Source organism: Coregonus lavaretus (assembly GCF_964263955.1).
Source record: "Coregonus lavaretus genome assembly, chromosome: 7".
Classification (NCBI taxonomy): domain Eukaryota; kingdom Metazoa; phylum Chordata; class Actinopteri; order Salmoniformes; family Salmonidae; genus Coregonus; species Coregonus lavaretus.
This window is the reverse complement of record NC_139994.1, coordinates 18,488,609-18,510,086: the sequence shown is the minus strand read 5'-3', so window position 1 is coordinate 18,510,086 and position 21,478 is coordinate 18,488,609. Positions and strand designations below refer to the sequence as shown.

Sequence of the window (21,478 nt, the reverse complement as noted above, 5' to 3'; positions counted from 1 at the left end):
TAATGTCTAAAATGACAGACAGAAAATGTTCCGTTGTAACATTGACTGAGCAATGCCATAGTCAGTTCGGAATGTGTTTAGAATGTGGGAGGTCTGTGATATGACAGGGCAGGATATTAGCATTATGTCGTACTTTTCTGAGAGAGATAATGATTGCTATAAAACAAGAACAAAAGCCAACATCAGTTTCTATATTATACAGGTCACACGGGTTTAGCGGGGATGGAGCAACAATTAAAACACACCTGCCTTTAAGCACAGACTGCCCCACTCCCTCTCACTTCTTTATCCTGTCAATTCCATTGGTATGAGTATGTAGAGATGACACAGGGTAAAGAATGTAAACATGTATTTGAATGTGGCCCAACACCTCTTTATGAGTGGGGGTTGGGAGTGAAACCATGAGGGCTGAATCTTGAAACCATAGCAAATCCTGTATCAAGCCTCTATCAACATTATATACCAGCTTTGACCATAATAACCAACATATCCGCCGGCACATCATATCACATACCTCTCAGTGAATTACTAGACTTTCAAAGAAATAAAGCAATAACAGCTTCTGACTCAAAGTTTCCGCTCAACACCCACCTCCAAAAATAAAACAAATGTTTGATGATAGTCCAGGTGTTTATATGGTGATATGTGATTCAGGGTCACTAACTATGAATCATATCTGCCCAGGAGCAATCCAGGGATGGTGTCCTTATTACTCCACAGGCACTATAAATTCACTGAACAAAATCATAAATGCAACATGCAACAATTTCAAAGATTTTACTGAGTTACAGTTCATATGAGGAAATGAGTCAATTGAAATAAATTCATTAGGCCCTAATCTATGGATTTCACGTGACTGAGAATACAGATGTGCATCTGTTGGTCACAGATACCTTAAAAAAAAGATAGGGGCGTGGATCAGAAAACCAGTCAGTATTTGGTGTGACCACCATTTGCCTCATGCAGTGTGACACATCTCCTTCGCATAGTGTTGATCAGGCTGTTGATTGTGGCCTGTGGAATGTTGTCCCACCCCTCTTCAATGGCCGTGTGAAGTGGATATTGGCGCGAACTGGAACGTGCTGTCGTACACATCGATCCAGAGAATCCCAAACATGCTCAATGGGTAACATGTCTGGTGAGTATGCAGGCCATAGAAGAACTGGGACATTTTCAGCTTCCAGGAATTGTGTACAGATCCTTGCGACATGGGGCTGGGCATTATCATGCTGGAATATGAGGTGATGTTGGCGGATGAATGGCATGACATTGGGCCTCAGGATCCCGTAACGGTATCTCTGTGCATTCAAATTGCAATCGATAAAATGCAATTGTGTTCGTTGTCAGTAGCTTATGCCTTCCCATACCATAACCCCACCACCACCATGGGGCACTCATTTCACATCGCTCACCCACACGACGCCATACACGCTGTCTGCCATCTGCCTGGTACAACGCCGAACTACAGTCAGGTCAAGACCCTGGTGAGGACCACGAGCATGCAGATGAGCTTTCCTGGGATGGTTTCTGACAGTTTGTACAGAAATTCACTGGTTGTGCAAACCCGCAGTTTCATCAGCTGTCCAGGTGGCTGGTCTCAGACGATCCCGTAGGTGAAGAAGCTGGATGGTTACATGTGGTCAGCGGATGTGAGGCCGGTTGGACGTACTGCCAAATTCTCTAAAACGACATTGGAGGCGGCTTATGGCATTAGCTCTAGTGGACATTCCTGCAGTCAGCATGCCAATTGCACACTCCCTCAAAACTTGAGACATCTGTGGCATTGTGTTGTGTGTACATTTTAGAGTGGCCTTTTATTGTCCCCAGTACAAGGTGCACCTGTGTAATGATCATGCTGTTTAATCAGATTCTTGATATACCACACCTGTCAGATGGATGGATTATCTTGGCAAAGGAGATATGCTCACTAACAGGGATGTAAACAAATTTGTGCACAAAATTTGAGATAAATATGCTTTTTGTACGCATGGAACACTTCTGGAATATTTTATTTCTGCTCATAAAACATGGGACCAACACTTTACATGTTGCGTTTATATTTTTGTTCAGTGTATATGGGAATGTGTAACTAACTTCTAACTGTAGCCAGCCAGATGGCTGTATTGGTACAACCGGGTTTACTGCTATTCACGAAATTCCTCAAAGATTACATTCCAATGTCCATAAAAGCATACTTAGATAGAATGTGTGCCCAACATATTACTTCATAGGTGGTATGCTAGTATGGATGTTGGAGCAGGGCCAACGCCTCACTCAACATACTCATTGACCTATTGGATATCATGGCCAGAACTAACACTTGAAAATCCATATTATATCTGGTAGCCGAGATATTCAATTATTTAATTTCAACAAGTTCTCATTAGAATGAGACTCTACTACATTACCAATCCTAAATTACATTGGGAATATATTGACTGAAATGCAACCATGGCTAATTGGAAATGTATAATTATGTCAATTATGCTTTATGTCAATTTCAGGGTGAAATACAGTAGGGATGGATGGCCATTATCTTAACTAGATGATGTCATCGTTTTCAGCAAACTGCAGTCCTGAGCAACAGTCTCCAGTGGCTTGATGCTAGGGACATCTAGTGGCTGACAAAGACATTGTCCTTATAGTGAGACAAAGAAACAGTCTGAACCGCAGCAGCTACTCCAGAGCATACTGTAGATGCCCCATACCAAATCAATCCATATAACCCCTATGCACCCTACACACTAGTGTAGATCTGAGAGAAGTGGATAGGTCGGTGTACGCAATATGGCAACAATTCCACCTGGCTGGTGGTGCTATTACTATGTTATATCTACATAATCCTCTCAGATCTCCACAAGGGGGCAGGGGCTAATAGTAGTTGAGCCACTATCCCAAGTCCACACCTTAGCCCCTGAGGGAAATAGATAGGGCCAAGCAATATGCCGAAAGTTCCACTTTGCCTGTCATATAAGGTGGCACTATTACCGTATTGGTTACATCTTACGTCCTATAGCTAAAGAAGAGGGGATAGAGCTATAGAAAACTCAGTAGGTGATAACGTTTGGAGGGTTGCAGATAGAAATTGCAATTCTAAATTGCTCCATACACTCCATGGCATTGTACATGACTAGTTTGTGACTAGTATCTGACTGCGATATGTGGTTGTCTCGCCTAGCTATGTTAAGATGAATGCACTAACTGTAAGTCGTTCTGGATAAGAGCGTCTGCTGAATGACTGAAATGTACAAATGTACTGGACTAGTGAGGGACTAATACTAGCAGCCACAAGGTGGCGATATACAATACAAGATATACCGTAGCACTGTTGAATGATTCTGCATTGAATTATACAGAACCAAATGTTTAAGGTCGAAAGAAAATATACACAGGGACACCATTTTTTATAAATCTGTAAAAACGAGTTTTAATGGTAAAAGACACATGAAAATGACAAATATGGAAACTGCCTCCTTTATAAAAACGACCTGTTATTACTATATGACAATGACAATAAATATAGACTGCACCATGTACAGCAGATGATCAAAACAATATATATTTATATGAATATCCAATGAGTGGAGTTAGCTTTTCTACCCCGAATGCGTATTCTTATTCCAAGATTTAGTCTCAACGAGATAGTATAAAATAAGATATTATTCTAACCCTGATTCTTCAAAACAAACAGACAACATAAAAAAATGAACAATCTTTAAAGATGGAATCCGCAGTAGGGGAAACGGCGCCACTGTCTGCCACATGGCCATTGTTTTTGTTTTGTTGATGAAGCAGAGGTGAGGAGCGTCGCCCTACATTGTAAAAAAAAATGTGCAGTACATATTCTGCTGTTCTATCGCGCGTGCAATGATGTTCGATTGAAAAACAATAGTGTTCGTTGTTTGCAGTAACTTCTTTGTTGTTGTAATATCGCAAATGGACGTGGCGGTTTCACCATTAAGGATTCCAGCTTTAAAATAAACAATAAATCACAGTCATTAAGAATGACATTTCAAGCCACAATCTTGACAGAAATTGCACTTCAAAATACTAGTCAGGGTGAGTAGATTTCTAGTACCTTTCTATATTTGGTCTTACAGGTGTAGGATCTTCATTTGACCACGCTTTTGTTGCTGAGAATTTTCCTGCACCGCAGGAAATGCAGATGAGCTTTGTGATTTACATAAATTCACTGAAAACCCACACTAACACATGGTTATATTAACAGTATTGCACTTTTCATGTAGCCTACCTTTGACCAGCTAACAGCCTAACCACCGATCAAGCAACATTATAGTCTAAACATTCAAATCCTGTTGATGCAGGATTATTTTGCTGGGACAATATATGTCAAATGAAGATCCTACACCTGTACATCATACAGTATAAAAACAGCAAGAGTAGTATAGTGTATTATAGAGTTATCAAAGGGGTAGACGGGGGCGAGATTAACTAAATAAAATCTTTATCATCTACATTTCATTCCAGCTCTCACAGAGGATAGTACAGAATTGCATAAGAGCACATCAATAATAAATTAACAGCAATGACATCAAACAAAAGAAGAGAGTAAAAAAAGATTACAAAACATATACTGCATATTCAACATATCTATATATTATTCATTTAATTACATAATCACATTATAGTCAGAAGCCGTATGCTCCCGAGTGCTCTTCTTGGATTCCTTTTGTCTTCTTCAGTCTCAAAACCAGAACTGTTTGTAGCTCTGAGACCATATCTGTCTCTGACATGGTACTGTATCCCTTATGTAGGAAATACCATGCCATATCAGATGTACCCAAGACAAGTCTGTTGCACTGATCCCTAAAGGTGCTCCTTCCTATCAGAGTTTAATCTGGAAAGAAGAAGGTATTTTGGCCTTGGGTAGTCACTTGTTAAACACTTCCTCCTCTAACGTGTGTATCTGTATCTCCTTCTGTGTGTGTGGTTCCCCTTCTGTGCTCTTCCGGGCGCCTGTAGTGTGTGAGCTGCCTGCTACCTCTGTCCCAGTGAACAGTAGTTTAGTCTCTTCCCTTTGACTCAAACTCCCATGATTCTCTGGTATCATGGTGCACACCTGTACATGGGCCATACCTGCCTTGTCTGGGAGAGGTCCTGATTGTCTACACCCGGCCCCGGCCTCTCCCTGTCCTACCCTGTTGTCCTGGTAGCTGGTGTGAATGCTAGTGCTAGGCCTAGCATCCTCATTCAGAGTGTTCTGATGGTCCTTCAACGATGAAGGCCAACTAAGTGGCCCTTTGTCCAGTCCAGCTCTCCTGATCCTGGACTGGTCTATCTCTGCTGGGGTAGGGGTGTTCTGGGCTGTCATGGACCGGTCCATTCGTGTTAAGGTAGAGGAGTCCTGCGATGACCTGGATCGGTCTATTACTGCTGGGGTAGGGGTGTTCTGGGCTGCCATGGACCGGTCCATCCTTGCTGGAGTAGGAGTGTCCTTTGCTGCCACAGGGCTAGTCACCAGGCTGTAGAGTGGACTGGTCCTGGGCTGTATCATGTGGATCCCCCCAATGGGGATCATCAGGTTGGTGGTCCTGGCTAGCTGCTGGGAGTGGAGAGGCAGGTGGCTGAGGACACCCCCATGGCCCCCTCTGGATGGTCTAGTCCTGGGGGACAGGAGAGGGGGACGCAGCTCGTTGTCCTCCTGAACAGAGTAGCTCTTCATCTGGGTGGGGATGAGGGGAAGGAAGGGTGTAAAGGTTAGAACCACGACACAACCAAACCACAACGTCAACACGACTTGGAAGAAACATACCATGTTTATATCAGGTGAGCTGACTGAGACATTGACACAAATTTAGAGGCTGATGACAGTCCTTGTGTTTACAATCTCAGACATCTAATGATAGGTGTGTGTCTCGTTTTATCACCGACTGCCCAGAACAAACACATTTGTGTCTATTTGGGATCTCTCACATTATTTTTAGGTTTTGTGTTGTTGGTTTGGTTTGAATTATATAAAAGTAGAGTTACCCTTCCTTCCTTTTCCTAGAAAGGTGTGACTTTAAAATAACCCTGAATGTACCAGCCTGCATATCTATATTTGTTTTGTATGTTTATTTTACTTGAATTTGGCTGTTTAGCCTGCACAGGAACTGCTTTGTGTGCAGAAAGGGGTTTATTTTAATCTCTGAACCGAACCGACTAACCAAACAGAGACAGATTACGTCGCAGGTGAGTGAGCAGCACTGTGGTTATCAAACCAATCCGTCACCACGTTATAGCCAATTATACAACAAAAATAAAAGCGAACCAAACAGTCTTCCATAGCTACCTTGATCAAATATCAACAAGGTCGGACACAAAGTGTGTCTGTGTTGTGTTCTAGCGGTGACAGAGAGAGACAGTGAAATACTCACAAGCCTTGCCTTGGAGCTTGTATCTGTAGCAGGTCTGTCCCTGTGGGGATTTGAAGATGGGTCTCTGGGCAGACAGGTTCTGTGTTCAGCAGGGATGGTAGCCTGAGGGGCAGGGGAGCCACCACTGGGGGACTTGGGCCTGACAGGTGAGAGGCCTCTTAGGGGGGACGGATGTCTCTCTAGGGAGGGGGAGACATGACAACCTAGCAGAGACAGAGAGGAGGGTGGGGAGGGGTGACAGGGGGCAGGGGACAGTTTATGCCTAGGGGACAGGGATGAGAGTGGTGGAGGAGAGGGGTGGCAGGAGACAGGAGAGAGGTTATGCCTAGGGGAAGGGCAGCGGAGAGGAGACAGGTCCCCTCTAGGGGATAGGGAGTGAGCAGGAGACATGTGATGGGTTAGGGACAGAGATAGGGCTGGGGCTGGAGATGAGGACAGGCGATGAGATGGAGATGGAGATAGGGTTGGTGATGGACAGTGCAGTGGGGAGCGGTGACCAGCGCGGTCCAGGTGCCTCCTCCGGGAGAACAGAGCTCTCTTCTTGCTGGGGGAACCAGCAGGGTAACAGAGGCTTGGCTCCTGGGAATTCAGTCTCTGAGGCTGGCTGGACGGGCTTGAACCAGATGGTCTGGTCCTGTCCCGGTCTGAGGTGGTTCTGTTCTGGTCTGGGGGTTTGGGTGGCTTCAGGTGGCTTGTGGAGGTGGTGGAAGGGTCTTCATGGGACCAGGACTCCTCCTCACCATCATCATCTTCATCATCATACTCGTTGTCATCGTAGTCATCTTCAGTTTCACTGACGTCAGAGAATTGGTGCTCGTCCTGTCCTGTCTCTGGCCAGACTGAGCAGTCTTCATTGCCTCCTGAGAGGAAGGGGGGGGGGAGTATAAGGCAACACAACACAACAAAGTATTATTGGATACTTATAAGGTAGACACAGCAACATAACATCGTCCTACCTTCATCAGCCTCAGTCTCTTCCAGGGAAGGGCCGGTCATTGGCCCATCATGGCATTTCTTCCCATGGGCCTTGGACTTCATGTGTTTAGTGAGGTTCCCTGGAACAACAGAGAACCCTCACATTACCATCCCGAGACATCCCTAACAAACTGGATGAACAGAGATGCTAACTCCAAGCAGGTCAGCAGTACCCTTTCCTTATAAATCTATTTTTTAAGAGAGACCTGGTCCCAATAAGGCAGCAATCCCAGTACCTATCCATACCCACTAAAAAGTTGCAGTCCTGTGACTATTTGTAACCACAACAAGGCAGCAATCCTGTGTCTATCCATAGCTCACCTTTGGTTTTGAAGGCAAAGTTGCAGTGCTTGCAGACGTAGGGTCGTGAATCGGTGTGCAGGCGGATGTGTTTACGGAGCATACTAGGCTTCTTACAGCGGATACCACACTCCTCACACACATATCTGCCCCTGCCTCGACCCCGCACGTACACATACTCCTCACTAGACCTGTAGCTAAAGGGATGAGAGAGACAGAGAACATTTTTTAATTAGTGTAGTGTAGTTTTATTATGTATAGGTAATGCTGCCACCAAAAAACCTTTGTGATATCACCAAAACCTTGTGACTTGATGCTATCACTCTTTCAATAACAACTAGGAATGGAGAGAAACGTGAGTGAACAGAGTTTCAAAAGTTCTGATCTTTTGATCTGAATCCCGGGTGAAATTTTTAGTGGTGAGTTCATTTCCACCCCTGATGAAACCACAGTCCATATGTCTGTAATACGCATTGATTCTTTATACTGTATATAGCACCTGCAAGCTGCTATAAAGTTTCCATTGATCACCGTATCTGTTTGGCACACGCCCTTCTGTGTGTATGCTTTTGGGCTGGAGTGTGTTCTGGTTTGGGGTTATAAAAGCCCCTCTGTGTGAAGCTGAAGTGGGGGCCCTGCAGTGGGACTCTAACCCCCATCACCACCCTCTCACACCACCACCACCCAACCCTAGTCCAAACACAGAAAGCCTGCGACATCAGCCGGGGTTTGGAATAGCCAGCCAATAAAAACACAGGGTTTGGAACAGCCAGCCAATAAAAACAGACAAGAGAGGGAGGGAAACCCTGGGCTCAGACCAGCTGCTCCAAATAAACAGAAAATAAAACACCTTTCTATTAATAGGAACAGGAATTACAATGATAGCTAACATGCTTAATTCTGTGTGTGTGTGTGTGTGTGTGTGTGTGTGTGTGTGTGTGTGTGTGTGTGTGTGTTGATTGTTACATGGAGCAGGCCTTCTCTGAAAAGCTCCTTAAATACCAGTCCCTCATATCATTCTTGGGCAGTCTGGGTGGCATTGATATTTGGCAGTCTGGGGCACGTACATAGGCTTACGGTACATGGCCTTCAGATTGCAGGGCTGCCTAAGAGTAGAGCAAAACCACTGTCTAGGTACTGCTCTGTTTCAGCCATTATGGGCAGCCTAGCTGTGTGGAGGAGAAGGTGCTTTTTGTTTCCTTAAGTGTCCTTGCATCAACGACCTTTGAAATGTTTGAATCCTTTATGATGTAATGTGATTTGTGGATTCAAATGAAGTATTTCAATTGTGTGTGTGTGTATGTGCGTGTGGATGCATGCGTGTGTACGTGCCCAATGACAAAAAATCCCACACGACGAAACTGATATACAGCATGTAGGCACAATGATGGCCACCAACCAACTCACAATTCATAGTTTACTCTGACACCCATTCACAGATCCTGCCCCTAGCTTTATCTTCAGCGAGACAGCCTACACTAAATCCTCCCTCAGTCAGCCCACACTCCACCGTAATGTAGCCATACTGAAAGTTCATTGTTTGACTTCCTCTGTCTTTCACTGCTTTGTTTTATCATCCCTCACACACACACACACCGGCCCGAACAGATGGAGTTGGTGGGCTCAGAGCTACACACAGCGCAGCCGGGAATAGAGATGAGTCATTCCCAGCTAGCACATTGGGTTTCTTGGAAGTTGTGGGAACGTATGTTTTTGGTTTCACATTGGTTGTGGGAACAAAGCCACATTTTGCCAGTTCTGAGAACATTTTACTTTGGTTCCTTGAACGTGTTCCTTGGAGGTTTTATTAACGCTCTGAGAACGGAAATGATAGGTTATTTGGAGGTTTCTGAATAACATCCTTTCACTGAATGTTACAATAAGACTTAATAACACACACTGCTAGCTAACTTTGTTGAACTCCAAGCACAGATAGGACACATGGAAATTAATTAATTTAGGCATTAATCATGCAAACAAATCCATTTGTTATTGTGACACAACATCAGTGAGATTGGAACCCATAATCTTATTTTTTCCATCCATGGAATGACTCCACTGCGCCACCAGGATGGAGCTAGCATGCCATGTTTTTTTACTCATACACCTGTTCATTTTAGTCTATTCAAACAGACCCCATTACAAAGGAAACAAGCACTCATTAAGATCAGGTGTGGCAAATGAGTGGGCGCGGCCAACACACCTGAACACACTTAACAAGATAGAGGATAGAGAGAGTTTTGATGATGCTGAGAACGGAATGTATAAATCTCTAAATAACGTGCTTAGAACATTCTCTGAACGTTACTAAAGTCTTCTAGTGGTTTTTAAGGAACGTTTTCTTAACATCCTGAGCAGGGGCGTCATGCACCCATTATTTCAGAGGGGACACAAAGTACATGAGGATGGAGGAGGGGAGGTGGTCATTATGCCTAATAATCATTATGCCTAATTCTATGTCACAAATGTCTATTTTTCTAAGCATACCTCTTGACCAGTTCAATTGTCATTTTAACTAATGATGCACATCGATTATTTTAATAACTTTTATGCCTTATGAGTTTAGTACAACTGCCACACTGATATATAGTATCATAACAATTTGAGTATTTTCTTGCCAGCAGGCACACCAGCTAACGGCCCTGCTACACAATAGCCATTGAGGAAATGCTTCCTTTAAAATCAGTGAAAGCTGCTATACTTCCCATGTTGCGCTAGCATTGCGTCACATCCAATGGCAGTGTCCAAGCTCAAGAATCGCAGAAGTTCAATTCTCGATGGCTGACGCGCGCGTTCATGCCATCTTGTGAATTGAAATAATGAGAAATAAAGTTGATTTTGGTTGCCTATGGCTCGACTTTACACCACTGGTTATTGTACTAGGATTTATGTAGTCAAGAAGCTACTAGCTAGCAGAAACTCTAGCTAGCTACATTCACAATGTAAACAAAAGCAACTTGTGTAATTAAAGTATAATTGTACAGCTATTGTACAGTGCCTTCCACATTTTGTTGTGTTACAGCCTGAATTCAAAATGTATTAATTAGATTTTTTTCTCTCACCCATCTACACACAATACCGCATAATGACAAAGTGAAAACATGTTTTTAGAAATTGTAGCAAATGTATGGAAAAAGAAATGCAGAAATATCTAATTTACACTAGTATTCACATCCCTGAGACAATACTTCGTAAAAGCACATTTGGCAGCAATTACAGCTGTGAATTTGCTGGGTAAGTCTCTAAGAGCTTTCCACACCTGGATTGTGCAACATTTGTCCATTATTCTTTTCAAAATTCTTCAAGCTCTGTCAAATTGGTTGTTGATCATTGCTAGACAACCATTTTCCCTCTCGACAGAGGGACCTTACAGTTAATTGTATGTGTGGGGTACAGAGATGAGGTAGTCATTCAAAAATCATGTTAAACACTATTATTGCACACAGAGCCCATGCAGCATATTATGTGACTTGTTAAGCACATTTTTACTCCTGAATTTATTTAGGCTTGCCATAACAAAGGGGTTGAATACTTATTGACTCAAGACATTTCAGCTTTTCATTATCAATTAATTTGTAAACATTTCGAAAAACATAATTCTATTTTGACATTATGGGGTATTGTGTGTAGGCCAGTGACAACAAAATCTCAATTTAATCAATTTAACACAACAAACAAAATGTGGGAGAAGTCAAGGGGTGTGAATACTTTCTGAAGGCACTGTTCTTACGCACAATCAATGAATATGGGACAGTAGGGGGAAATAGAATAAAGACACTCTTCCCCTCTGCTCCTCTCAGCTCTCAAAACAATGCGCTCTGTGTAGCAGGTAGAACATCACATTAACACGACGCTAATGGCAAAGCGAGCAATGCTTATAGTGGAGCTGAGGTGTAAGATAGTTAGACAAGCTACTCTAACTTGATTGATAGCCTGTAATGGCTTGGTAGCTAGTTATGAGGTTGATAGATTGGGAACCTATCTAGCTGGCTAGCTAATGCCAGCTTCATAAAATTGCTAAGTGGCTTTATACCACTGACATAAATAATTATGATAAAACATGGGCTTAAAAATGAAGTTTAGTCATTAAAAACCCCTGTAGGTCTAAGCCCTTAGATCGCAATATCTACTAAGCTAACATATGGAATTGTTTTAGGATGGTCATAAAATTGCTAATTTAGCTATTTGATTTGGAATTTTAGGACCCCTGTAAGTATATTAGTTAGCTCAAACGGTTCAATCTGGACAGTCAGTTTTGTGAGAAGACCTCTTCGAAATTATGACGTCTGCGTCAAAGAGTTCAGACGACTGCCGTAAAGCTTGTGGATGTCATAGAGCAAAACAAATGACACTGTCGTGTTCGTGAGAGTCTCATCTTTCATCTTTTTAGTTTGTAGCTCAAAAGGTTTTGGGTTCTACAGGCGATTTCGTTATGGTTTTCTTGTCTGGATCCTCTCAAGTGTAGAAAACACAGCTTTAACAAGCCCCATGTTATGGAATAGCCACTGCAAGAAACGTAAAGTCTCTAGCATAAACACACGGGGAGCTATTCAATAATGAAAATGACATCACGGTGTGACGCACAGGTGCGTCAATAGACTCTAGGTTTTTTTTATTTAATCTTAAACAAAAACTAAAAAGGACAATGCTGACGGGGCACGTGCCCTTGTGCCTATGGGCATCTGGTTCTTAGACGGAATGTATGTTTTTAAAAACATTCTTAGAACGTTCTCTGAACATTACTAAAGCCTTAACGTTCTCTGAACTATTTGAGAACATTCCCAATGTCAAAACAGTTGGAGAACGTTCCTAGAACATTACCATAATTGAAATTAAATGTAACCATGTTTGAACTTTTAGGAAATGTTCTGTTAAATTAATGAAATAGCAAGAAAATATAGATTATTTTGGGGTCAAATTCCTTAAATGTGCTGAGAATGTTCCAAAGCCAAGCAACTATCCTGCACCATTCCCAGAAAGTTGTGGGATAATCACGGCCATAGGACAACCACGCTCTCACCAAGCTCTAAGAAACATATGGTTCTCAAGACGTTATGTGCTAGCTGGGATGTGGCTGATGAGAAGAAGGCTGTGAACCTGAGTCATGACAAAAACAACAGGTTCCCAGGGGTACTCGGAGAGATGCAGAGGAACGCACAGATGGCACCTCAGTGGCACAATCACAGATATGATAGAGGAGACCAAGTGTTCTCAGAAGTTTCAGTTATGTCTGCTTTATAACCTCAGTGTGATTCAATCTAGCTGTGTGGATTAACGTAAATGAACATAGATGAATCAGAGCGCTCTCAATCTCTCACAGCTCTTTCTCCTATCTGACACATCCTACATAAGTCCCATTACTAGAGAAGCAGAGTTAGTATCAAACAACACTTTCTTCATCTAGGTATATACCTTCCTCTCTCTCCTCTGAAAATAGTATCCCTCTTATGTTCCCTGTCTACAAATAGATACACATAAACCCAGAAGCACAGAGAAATCATGTCAGTTCTCATTCATTCAATCAATCACCATCTAAAATGGGAATGAAATCGGCCACTCCTCCCCTCTACAGCTGAATGGCCAGAACCATTGACTGTGTTGGGTGTAACTGAGCATCTACAGGGTACAGTAGAGGAAGATGGGTAGTTGTTGGTCATTTCCTGGCTAGGGCCACTCAACAGACAGGCTCTGTTGGTGTAGTCAGACAGCCAACCCTTAGCCCCTCATGTCCTGCAGAGGGGAATGACAACACTTCCCAGCACTGCACACACGACACAGAGACTAAATACCCGCACTGCCATGGTACACATGTACCATGGCTTGCACCGTATAGAGAAACACTTGTAAGGCTGAGTGTAGTTTCTAATGTCTTTATGAATGTAAAGCCAATGAAGCTTTGCATTTTTTAATTATGTAATATTGGGAAGTGTTATTTCAACTGTCAAATGTAATCAGTCATAGACTACTCACCCTCCCTCACAGATCCAGATTCGAGGTGGAGGTTCTCTACATTTGCTGGTCGACTGGGCCTCCTCTTCTTTTTCTGCCTCTTCCTTCTCTTCCTCCTTCTCTCGTTCTTTCTTTGGCTCCTTGTCCTCTGCGGACTGCTCTTGCTCTGTTGTCTCGACACGGTGGCTGTCGCCAGGCAGAGTGGCATGTACCTACACTCGAGAGAGACATGCAGGGCAAATTCACCAACCCTGCTCCAGCAAGATCAGGCCAAGGAAACAGGGATGGGGGGAATTCATCATAACTTATGTGTCTCAGTACTTATCTAAATTATACTGTAGCATTACAATTTACAATATAGGCCTAGACGCTTCAAATGAGAAGTAACTAAATGTAAGACTGTATAGGATCATTAACAAAATATAGTATGAAAGACTACAACACATAGTACAGTATGGGACAAGGTAAAATAACTAAACGCATACAGTATTCCATATTTCACATTGGCCATTCTATGAGGAGGCCTCCAGTAAAGTCTACTTACCTCAGAAGGGCATGGCGTCTTCATGTCGGCAGGCTCTGGTGGGGTCTCTGCCGGGATGGATGACATGGGAGACATGGTGTAGATAGTGGGGCTGACCCTCTGCTTGCAGTCCAACAGCGATAGGGCTGTCTTGCTGGAGAGGCCTGGAGGGTTGGGGTCATACTCGCTGGTAGACCAGGAGGAGTACACTGAGGGCTGGTCAGTCGAGGTGGTGGGGTTTGGCTTGACGTAGTTTAGATAACACCAGCTGTGAGAGGTGGTGGACTGGAGGGTTGGATATGAAGGTCCTTCTGGACTTATGGGAGTACACACCCTAGGTAAACATGTTGGAATCTCAACCTCTTCTTCTTTTGTTGATGTTTCCGTGATTACGTTTCCTACACAACTCTCCTCTTCTTCTTCCTCCTCCTTCACTCGTTTCTGCTGCTGTTTGGAATCGGGGCTAAAATCGACACTGTTTGAAGGGGATAACATGCGCTTGTTGCTCCCTGAGCCTGAAGATCTACAGCCCTCCTCAGACCACAACTGGCTGCCTGGAGGCAGAGGCAAAGCCAAGTGGTTGCCTGGAGGCAGAGTCAACTGGCTGACTGGTAGCAGAGTCTCAGACAACCTCTTGCTGCCTGCAGGCAGAGTCATGACCAGGTGGCTGTTATGCTCAGACGTTGGGGTATTTCTATTGCCACTGTTTAATCCAGAACACACAGGTTCCTGGGACCTAGATGTTGTGGTTTGGGACAGAGTGGTGTATATGGCACTGGCTAGGGTGTTGGTGTCTGCCTGTAGCCGGACTACTGCTACTGCTGGTGATATGGAGGGCCGGAGTAGTTCTGGGCTGAGTGTGATGTTAGGGTGAGGGTGGAGGATCTGCGGAGGATGTGTTACAAACTCTGAATGTCCATCATGACTGTGAGTTGGGACTGGGATCTCCAGCTTCAGGCCTGTGGATATTGGAAGGTAGTGGGCCCTAGCAATCCCTAATGGGCACTGGGTGGGGAGGGGGTGGGGAGGGTAGATAGGGCGGGATTGGGCAGGGTGGATATAGGTGTGGACAGGACGGAGGGAGATAATTACAGGCTTCCCTGAACAGAGAGGTGATGGGGATACCCTCTGGAGGGGATCAGGAGATTCTACAGAGTTCTGAGAGGCTAGGTCTTCAGAGCAATGTCCAGTCAACTGAATACTTTGACCCAGTTTCCATTGTGAGGGGGGCTCTTGGCAAAGAGGGTTACAGGACGTGGGTTCGCCTGACAGAGGGGAACCAGCGGCCGGACTAAGGTGTTGAGGACCTGGGCTTAGTTTAGAAGAAGTGCTGGGACTGACAGGGTCAGGACTGGGGCTGCAGTGAGAAGGGTTGTTCACCTTTAGTGCTGTGTGTTTGGCAAAAATGGAGGAACTGGGGTTCAGCTTTAGTTCTGCAGGCTTAGCAGGCTGCTCCTCCTCCTCTGGGTCCCTGACCGCAGTGTGTCTCATAAGGAGACATTTGCGTCTGTCTCTCCAGCCGGCCGCCGAGCGCTCAGGGGACAAACTGCTGTAGTCAAAAGACTTGCTTCGCATCTCCGACATTGCCATCAAAACAGATTGCTGCTTTGGGTCGTGAGGTGCTTGCTCTGAGGCCGACCGCCGCATCTCCCTTTTGTGATGATGCAGCCCTGGGACGGTCAACATGTTAGGGGCCCTGGACCTCCTCAATGGTGTCCCAGCCAGGGTCTCCATGTCTCCGGGTCTGGTGGACTCCTCAAAGGATGCAGAGTGGCTAGATGCGTGGGATGCACAGCTGTCCTGGCTGGGGCTGTGAGGCAGGGAGATGGAGTCAAAGCTGGACATGGACTCCCCTGAAGACTGGGCGGCCTCGGCCAGGCGAATACGTTTCTTCTTTGGGGGCAGCTTCTCGATGGGTACCCCAGACAGGGTGAGGCTCCTCTGTGGCCACTGGAACTCCTCTGTCCTCTTGGTCTGTTTAGGCATTATGGATGCTGTTTCTGACTGTGTCTGAACAGACTCAATAACATTGGTGTTGGAATCCTCAGTGATTAATATCTCAGGGACTTGAACATTGTGTTGGCGCACCAGTTTGCGAGGTGTTGGTTTGGACGAGTGTTCCTGCAGTTGTTTTTGGGATGCATCCTCATGAGATTGGAATTTAATATGCGCCTCCTCTTTACCTTGACTCTCTGTAAACAAAGTGTCCTGTTTCTCAAATGAACTAGTATGCTGAATCACTGAGAAACCTTTTGATGTCCCTCCCCGATCCTGCTCTAACCGTGACCATGAGTTTCTATTGCATGCTACACTTTTTTCGTCTCTGTCATGCACCAATGTGGACAAGGTGGGTATGGATAAAGAAACAGGAGAGGATGGATCATCAGATTCAAAACTCTCCTCTTTCCTTCTCTTGCGCATTGCCAAAGCCCCTGGTCTGCTGATCGGATAGTGCATCAACTGTGAACGGTCCAGCTGGCATTTTGTTGTACCAAGACTCTCTTGGGGAAGTCGTGCTATACAAGGACTTCTCTTGTGTGCCTTATAACCTTCCCAGTTCTTACATACAATGCCACAGGACTCACACTCGTACGGCTCTGGTTGACATTGCTTGTGGTCAGGAGGCACGACGGACATATTGTGATTGGAGCGCGTGTTGGAGCTACTGAGTAAACTATGTCCCTCTTTAGTGAATTCAGCACCTGGGGGTAGTTCGATAGCAGGCTGGCGTCGTAGCATCCCAATGCGGCGAGACTGTGTTTCAGACCGTTCATCGAAAGATTGGCTAAGGCGGAAGTTTTGTGGGCAGACGCCAGAGGAGGCATTAGTTGAACTAGCAGCAGAGGGCATAGAGAGGCTTCTCAGAAGAGGAGCCATGGAAGTGGATGTCTGGCCTGCCGTTGAATCCATGTGTAGTGACTGGTGATGATGGAACTTCTCACACGGAACACCCATAGTGATGGAACCACTGCTCTTAAAGCCTGGGTCTCCAGGGTTGTTGGTGCTGTGGTGGACTACAGGTGGCTCTTTCAGAGATAAAGAAACCTTAGAGTTAGACTCTGTGCTACTTCTCCTAGACAGAGAGAACCTCCTGGGCTTGACGCTGTCGATCTTACTTGTGTCCACCACAGCCTCATTGATGGTGATGAGGTTGGTGATGTGGTCAATGACCTGCTTCTTGGGCACTGTGAATGGGATGCTCTTTTCCTGCTGTCCCTGGCTTCCAGAAGGCTGCTGGTCCTGATGCCGGGACATCCTCTGGAGGTGGCCCAGACGGCCATATTTCCCCAGGATGATCTCTGCGTAGCTTTTGGCACTTGTTACGTTGGGTGGGCTGTCCTGTGACTGCTCAGTGCTCTCAGAACGAGAGAAATAGCCAGACTCTGTGCTGCCTCTACTCCCCATACCCAACGAGGAACTGATCGAGTCAGACGAGCCTAGAGGGCCACGTTTCCCTCGGCTCAAACGCATGGCCAGCCTCTTCTTGACAGCGTAGGAGTTGTCCATCCCACTGGACTGCTCTGTAGGCCTCTCAGTGTCTTTATGGGTCTTCTCGTTGGCTACGCTGCCTTGTCTCTCCAAGTTGGAGGAGGCAGCAGACAATTGCTGTCTAGTTTCGTCTTCTGACTCTGGCACCGGTTCTTCTAAAGCACTGGGCTCTACAGAGGCGAGGCCGGCCTTCACCCTGTGGGTATGGGACTTCCGGTGCTTGTAGAGGTTGCTCTTGGTCTTGAAAGAAAAACCGCAGGGAGCACAGGGGTAGGGCCTCTCTCCTGTGTGGGAGCGGATGTGTTTCTGCAGGACACTGGGCTTGGCACAGGCACGGCCGCAGTAAGAGCACACATATTTCCCAGGTTTTCCAGGCTTACGCTCCCGTTTCTGCTTTAGGGTGCCCTCCTGGTTCTCCTCTGTGGCAGGAGCCTCTGTAGACTGGGTGGAGGTGGATGATGAGGAGGGAGTCGCCGGGGTCCTGCCAGACGAAGTCCGAGCCACTCTGGTCGGTGTTGCCTCTCCCTTTGCATGCTTACCCTCCTCCGCTGGTGGGGTGTCAGAATCAACGCTTTGCCTCTGATGTCTGAGACGCTTGCGCTCCCGCTTATTAGGCAGTTTGTGGTGTTGTCCATGGTGCTGCTGTTGTTGTTGTTGAGGGCCTCCTTGTTTGGAGTGAGTCTGTTGTGTCTGCGGTTCATGGTTCTGGGAGGAGGGAGATTTGAGAGGCTGAGGTTCTGGGAGAGGCAGAGCAGACTCTCCTGGCTGAGGCTGGTCGTGACCTCCGGACTGCTCCCCAGTCGGCAAGTGGCTGCAGCTGTGCAACGCCTCCATAAAACGGAACAACAACCTCAGGTAGACACCTGGGATCCCTCCGCCTGAGCCTGAGACAGGCCGCACAGGTCAAGCCTATTCATTTAACGGACTCTGAGATTTGTGTATGATGAGTATTTTGTTCCTTAGTTATATCTGTCTTGTACTGGCTTTCAGGCTGTCTGTACTCATACTTAGTACTTACTCAGGTCAAGCCATTCATTTAATGGATGATGGGCAACAACTGTGATTTGTCATGCGGTGATGAGGAACTACTTTTCCATCCTGAGCCAAAGAAGCATCCCATTTTGGAGCTTGGTTGGCTCCCAGAGTCAACAACTTTGCCCTCTGAGCCTCTGAGGCAGTCCCGTCAGATAGTCCTGTTACCAGGTATTCAGGTTTTCAGATCCAGTTTTCAGGACTGTTGGTTGGATGTCTGTGTCCTCTGGTTCACTCCAGAGGATCTAAAATAAGAAAAAAGAAAAGATCAGATGACAGACAGACCCACCTGAGGGGTAGTCTCTATCTCTCCTTCTTTCTCTCTTTCACACACACACAGTGAGCACACATGGATGCACACACACACAAAATGAAATTACATCATGAAGACAGATGGCAGAAACAAACACTGACAGTCTCTCTCCGCCCACTATGATCTAAAAACATTACTGTTGAAGGGAGGGAACCAAACAGCTAAAAAGCAAGGTTGTCATCACTGTTATTTCATCAAGATGGATGATGGATGATCAAGTTGGAAACAAAACTTGGAGTTTGGTCGTGTTAAAGGGGCACATTTCTCATAGTGACCAGTTTCAGTTGCACTTTGTCAACAACAACAAAAAACATTGGCATGATATAAAAAGTGAAAAACGTACACCTAAAATGTAGGTGTTATTTACCAAACTGTGATTCGGAATCTGGTTACAAAAACTAGCATCTCATTTACCTGACTATTATGAAGAAAAACACTCCAAGTCATAGCATCCATTTTCAGATTCTGCAACTAATAACCCCTTGAATAGTTCCCAATCAGCCGTGTGCATTGCACATTGCTCAATCATAAGCTTCTATGTGTTTCTCAGGGATCACACTCCCAAGACAAGGGAAACTGATTTTTCCTCTTGATTGCCCAACTCATGAGCTTTTGTTGCAGCCAGAAGAGCCAATAGTTTCATTCATCCAGATTCCCCCAAAGTCTCCCAACCCCTGCTGCTTACACTAGCTAAAAAGAATTAGGCCAAATGCAAATGGTGTAGTCTGCAGCTAGACACTGCCATAAGATAACACCAACACCTCTCCCATTAGGGAGTGGATTACGTCATTCAGCTGTGAAAAAAATACACTCCGGCATCTATGCAAATACTCATCTACAATAACACATTTGAGTTCTAATTTCTCCTTATTCTAACTTTGCACTGTCAAACAAGCAGACTTCTCTAATGATAGCAATTCACTGAAAGCCCATTAAGTAATATACATTTCACCAAATAATTTGTTCTTAATACATTTTAATACATACAGTTGAAGTCGGAAGTTAACATACACCTTAGCCAAATACATTTAAACTAACTTTTTCACAATTCCTGACATTTAACCCTAGTAAATATTCCCTGTCTTAGGTAAGTTAGGATCACCACTTTATTTTAAGAATTTGAAATGTCAGAATAATAGTAGAGAGAATGATTTATTTCAGCTTTATTTCTTTCATCACATTCCCATTGGGTCAGAAGTTTACATACACTCAATTAGTATTTGGTAGCATTGCCTTTACATTGTTTAACTTGGGTCAAACTTTTCGGGTAGCCTTCCACAAGCTTCCCACAATAAGTTGGGTGAATTTTGGCCCATTCCTCCTGACAGAGCTGGTGTAACTGAGTCAGGTTTGTAGGCTTCCTTGCTCGCACACGCTTTTTCAGTTCTGCCCACACATTTTCTATAGGATTGATGTCAGGGCTTTGTGATGGCCACTCCAATACCTTGACTTTGTTGTCCTTAAGCCATTTTGCCACAACTTTGTAAGTATGCTTGGGGTCATTGTCCATTTGGAAGACCCATTTGCGACCAAGCTTTAACTTCCTGACTGATGTCTTGAGATGTTGCTTCAATTTATCCACATAATTTTCATTCCTCATGATGCCATCTATTTTGTGAAGTGCACCAGTCCCTCCTGCAGCAAAGCAACCCCACAGCATGATGCTGCCACACCCGTGCTTCACGGTTCGGATGGTGTTCTTCGGCTTGCAAGCAACCCCCTTTTTCCTCCAAACATAACGATGGTCATTATGGCCAAACAGTTCTATTTTTGTTCAGAGCAGAGGACATTTCTCCAAAAAGTAAGATCTTTCTCCCCTGGCTTTTTTATGGCGGTTTTGGAGCAGTAGCTTCTTCCTTGCTGAGCGGCCTTTCAGGTTATGTCGATATAGGACTCGTTTTACTGTGGATATAGATACTTTCGAACCTGTTTCCTCCAGCATCTTCACAAGGTCCTTTGCTGTTGTTCTGGGATTGATTTGCACTTTTCTCACCAAAGTACGTTCATCTCTAGGAGATAGAACGCATCTCCTTCCTGAGCGGTATGATGGCTGTGTGGTCCCATGGTGTTTATACTTGCGTACTATTGTTTGTACAGATGAACGTGGAACCTTCAGGCGTTTGGAAATTGCTCACAAGAATGAACCAGACTTGTGGAGGTCTTGGCTGATTAATTTTGATTTTCCCATGATGTCAAGCAAAGAGACACTGAATTTGAAGGTAGGCCTTGAAATACATCCACAGGTACACCTCCAATTGACTCAAATGATGTCAATTAGCCTATCAGAAGCTTCTAAAGCCATGGAATTTTCCAAGCTGTTTAAAGGCACCGTCAACTTAGTGTATGTAAACTTCTGACCCACTGGAATTGTGATACAGTGAATTATAAGTAAAATTATCTGTCTGTAAACAATTGTTGGAAAAATTACTTGTGTCATGCACAAAGTAGATGTCCTAACCGACTTGCCAAAACTATAGTTTGTTAACAAGAAATTTGTGGAGTGTTTGAAAAACGAGTTTT

At 44.8% G+C, this 21,478-nt stretch overlaps 1 protein-coding gene across 1 annotated transcript; it reads right to left on the bottom strand.

Annotated features, from left to right (window-relative positions):
- Positions 1 to 4,891: 4,891 nt before the first annotated feature.
- Positions 4,892 to 18,447, bottom strand: LOC311131907 (transcription factor HIVEP3-like; the record flags this gene model as incomplete). The annotated part of the gene is made up of 6 exons (XM_084165020.1): positions 4,892 to 5,683; positions 6,378 to 7,237; positions 7,334 to 7,432; positions 7,674 to 7,849; positions 13,623 to 13,813; positions 14,146 to 18,447. The coding sequence occupies 6 exons, from the start codon at positions 18,445 to 18,447 to the stop codon at positions 4,892 to 4,894; spliced, it is 6,420 nt and encodes a 2,139-aa protein (XP_084021146.1).
- Between the last annotated feature and the right edge of the window lie 3,031 nt (positions 18,448 to 21,478).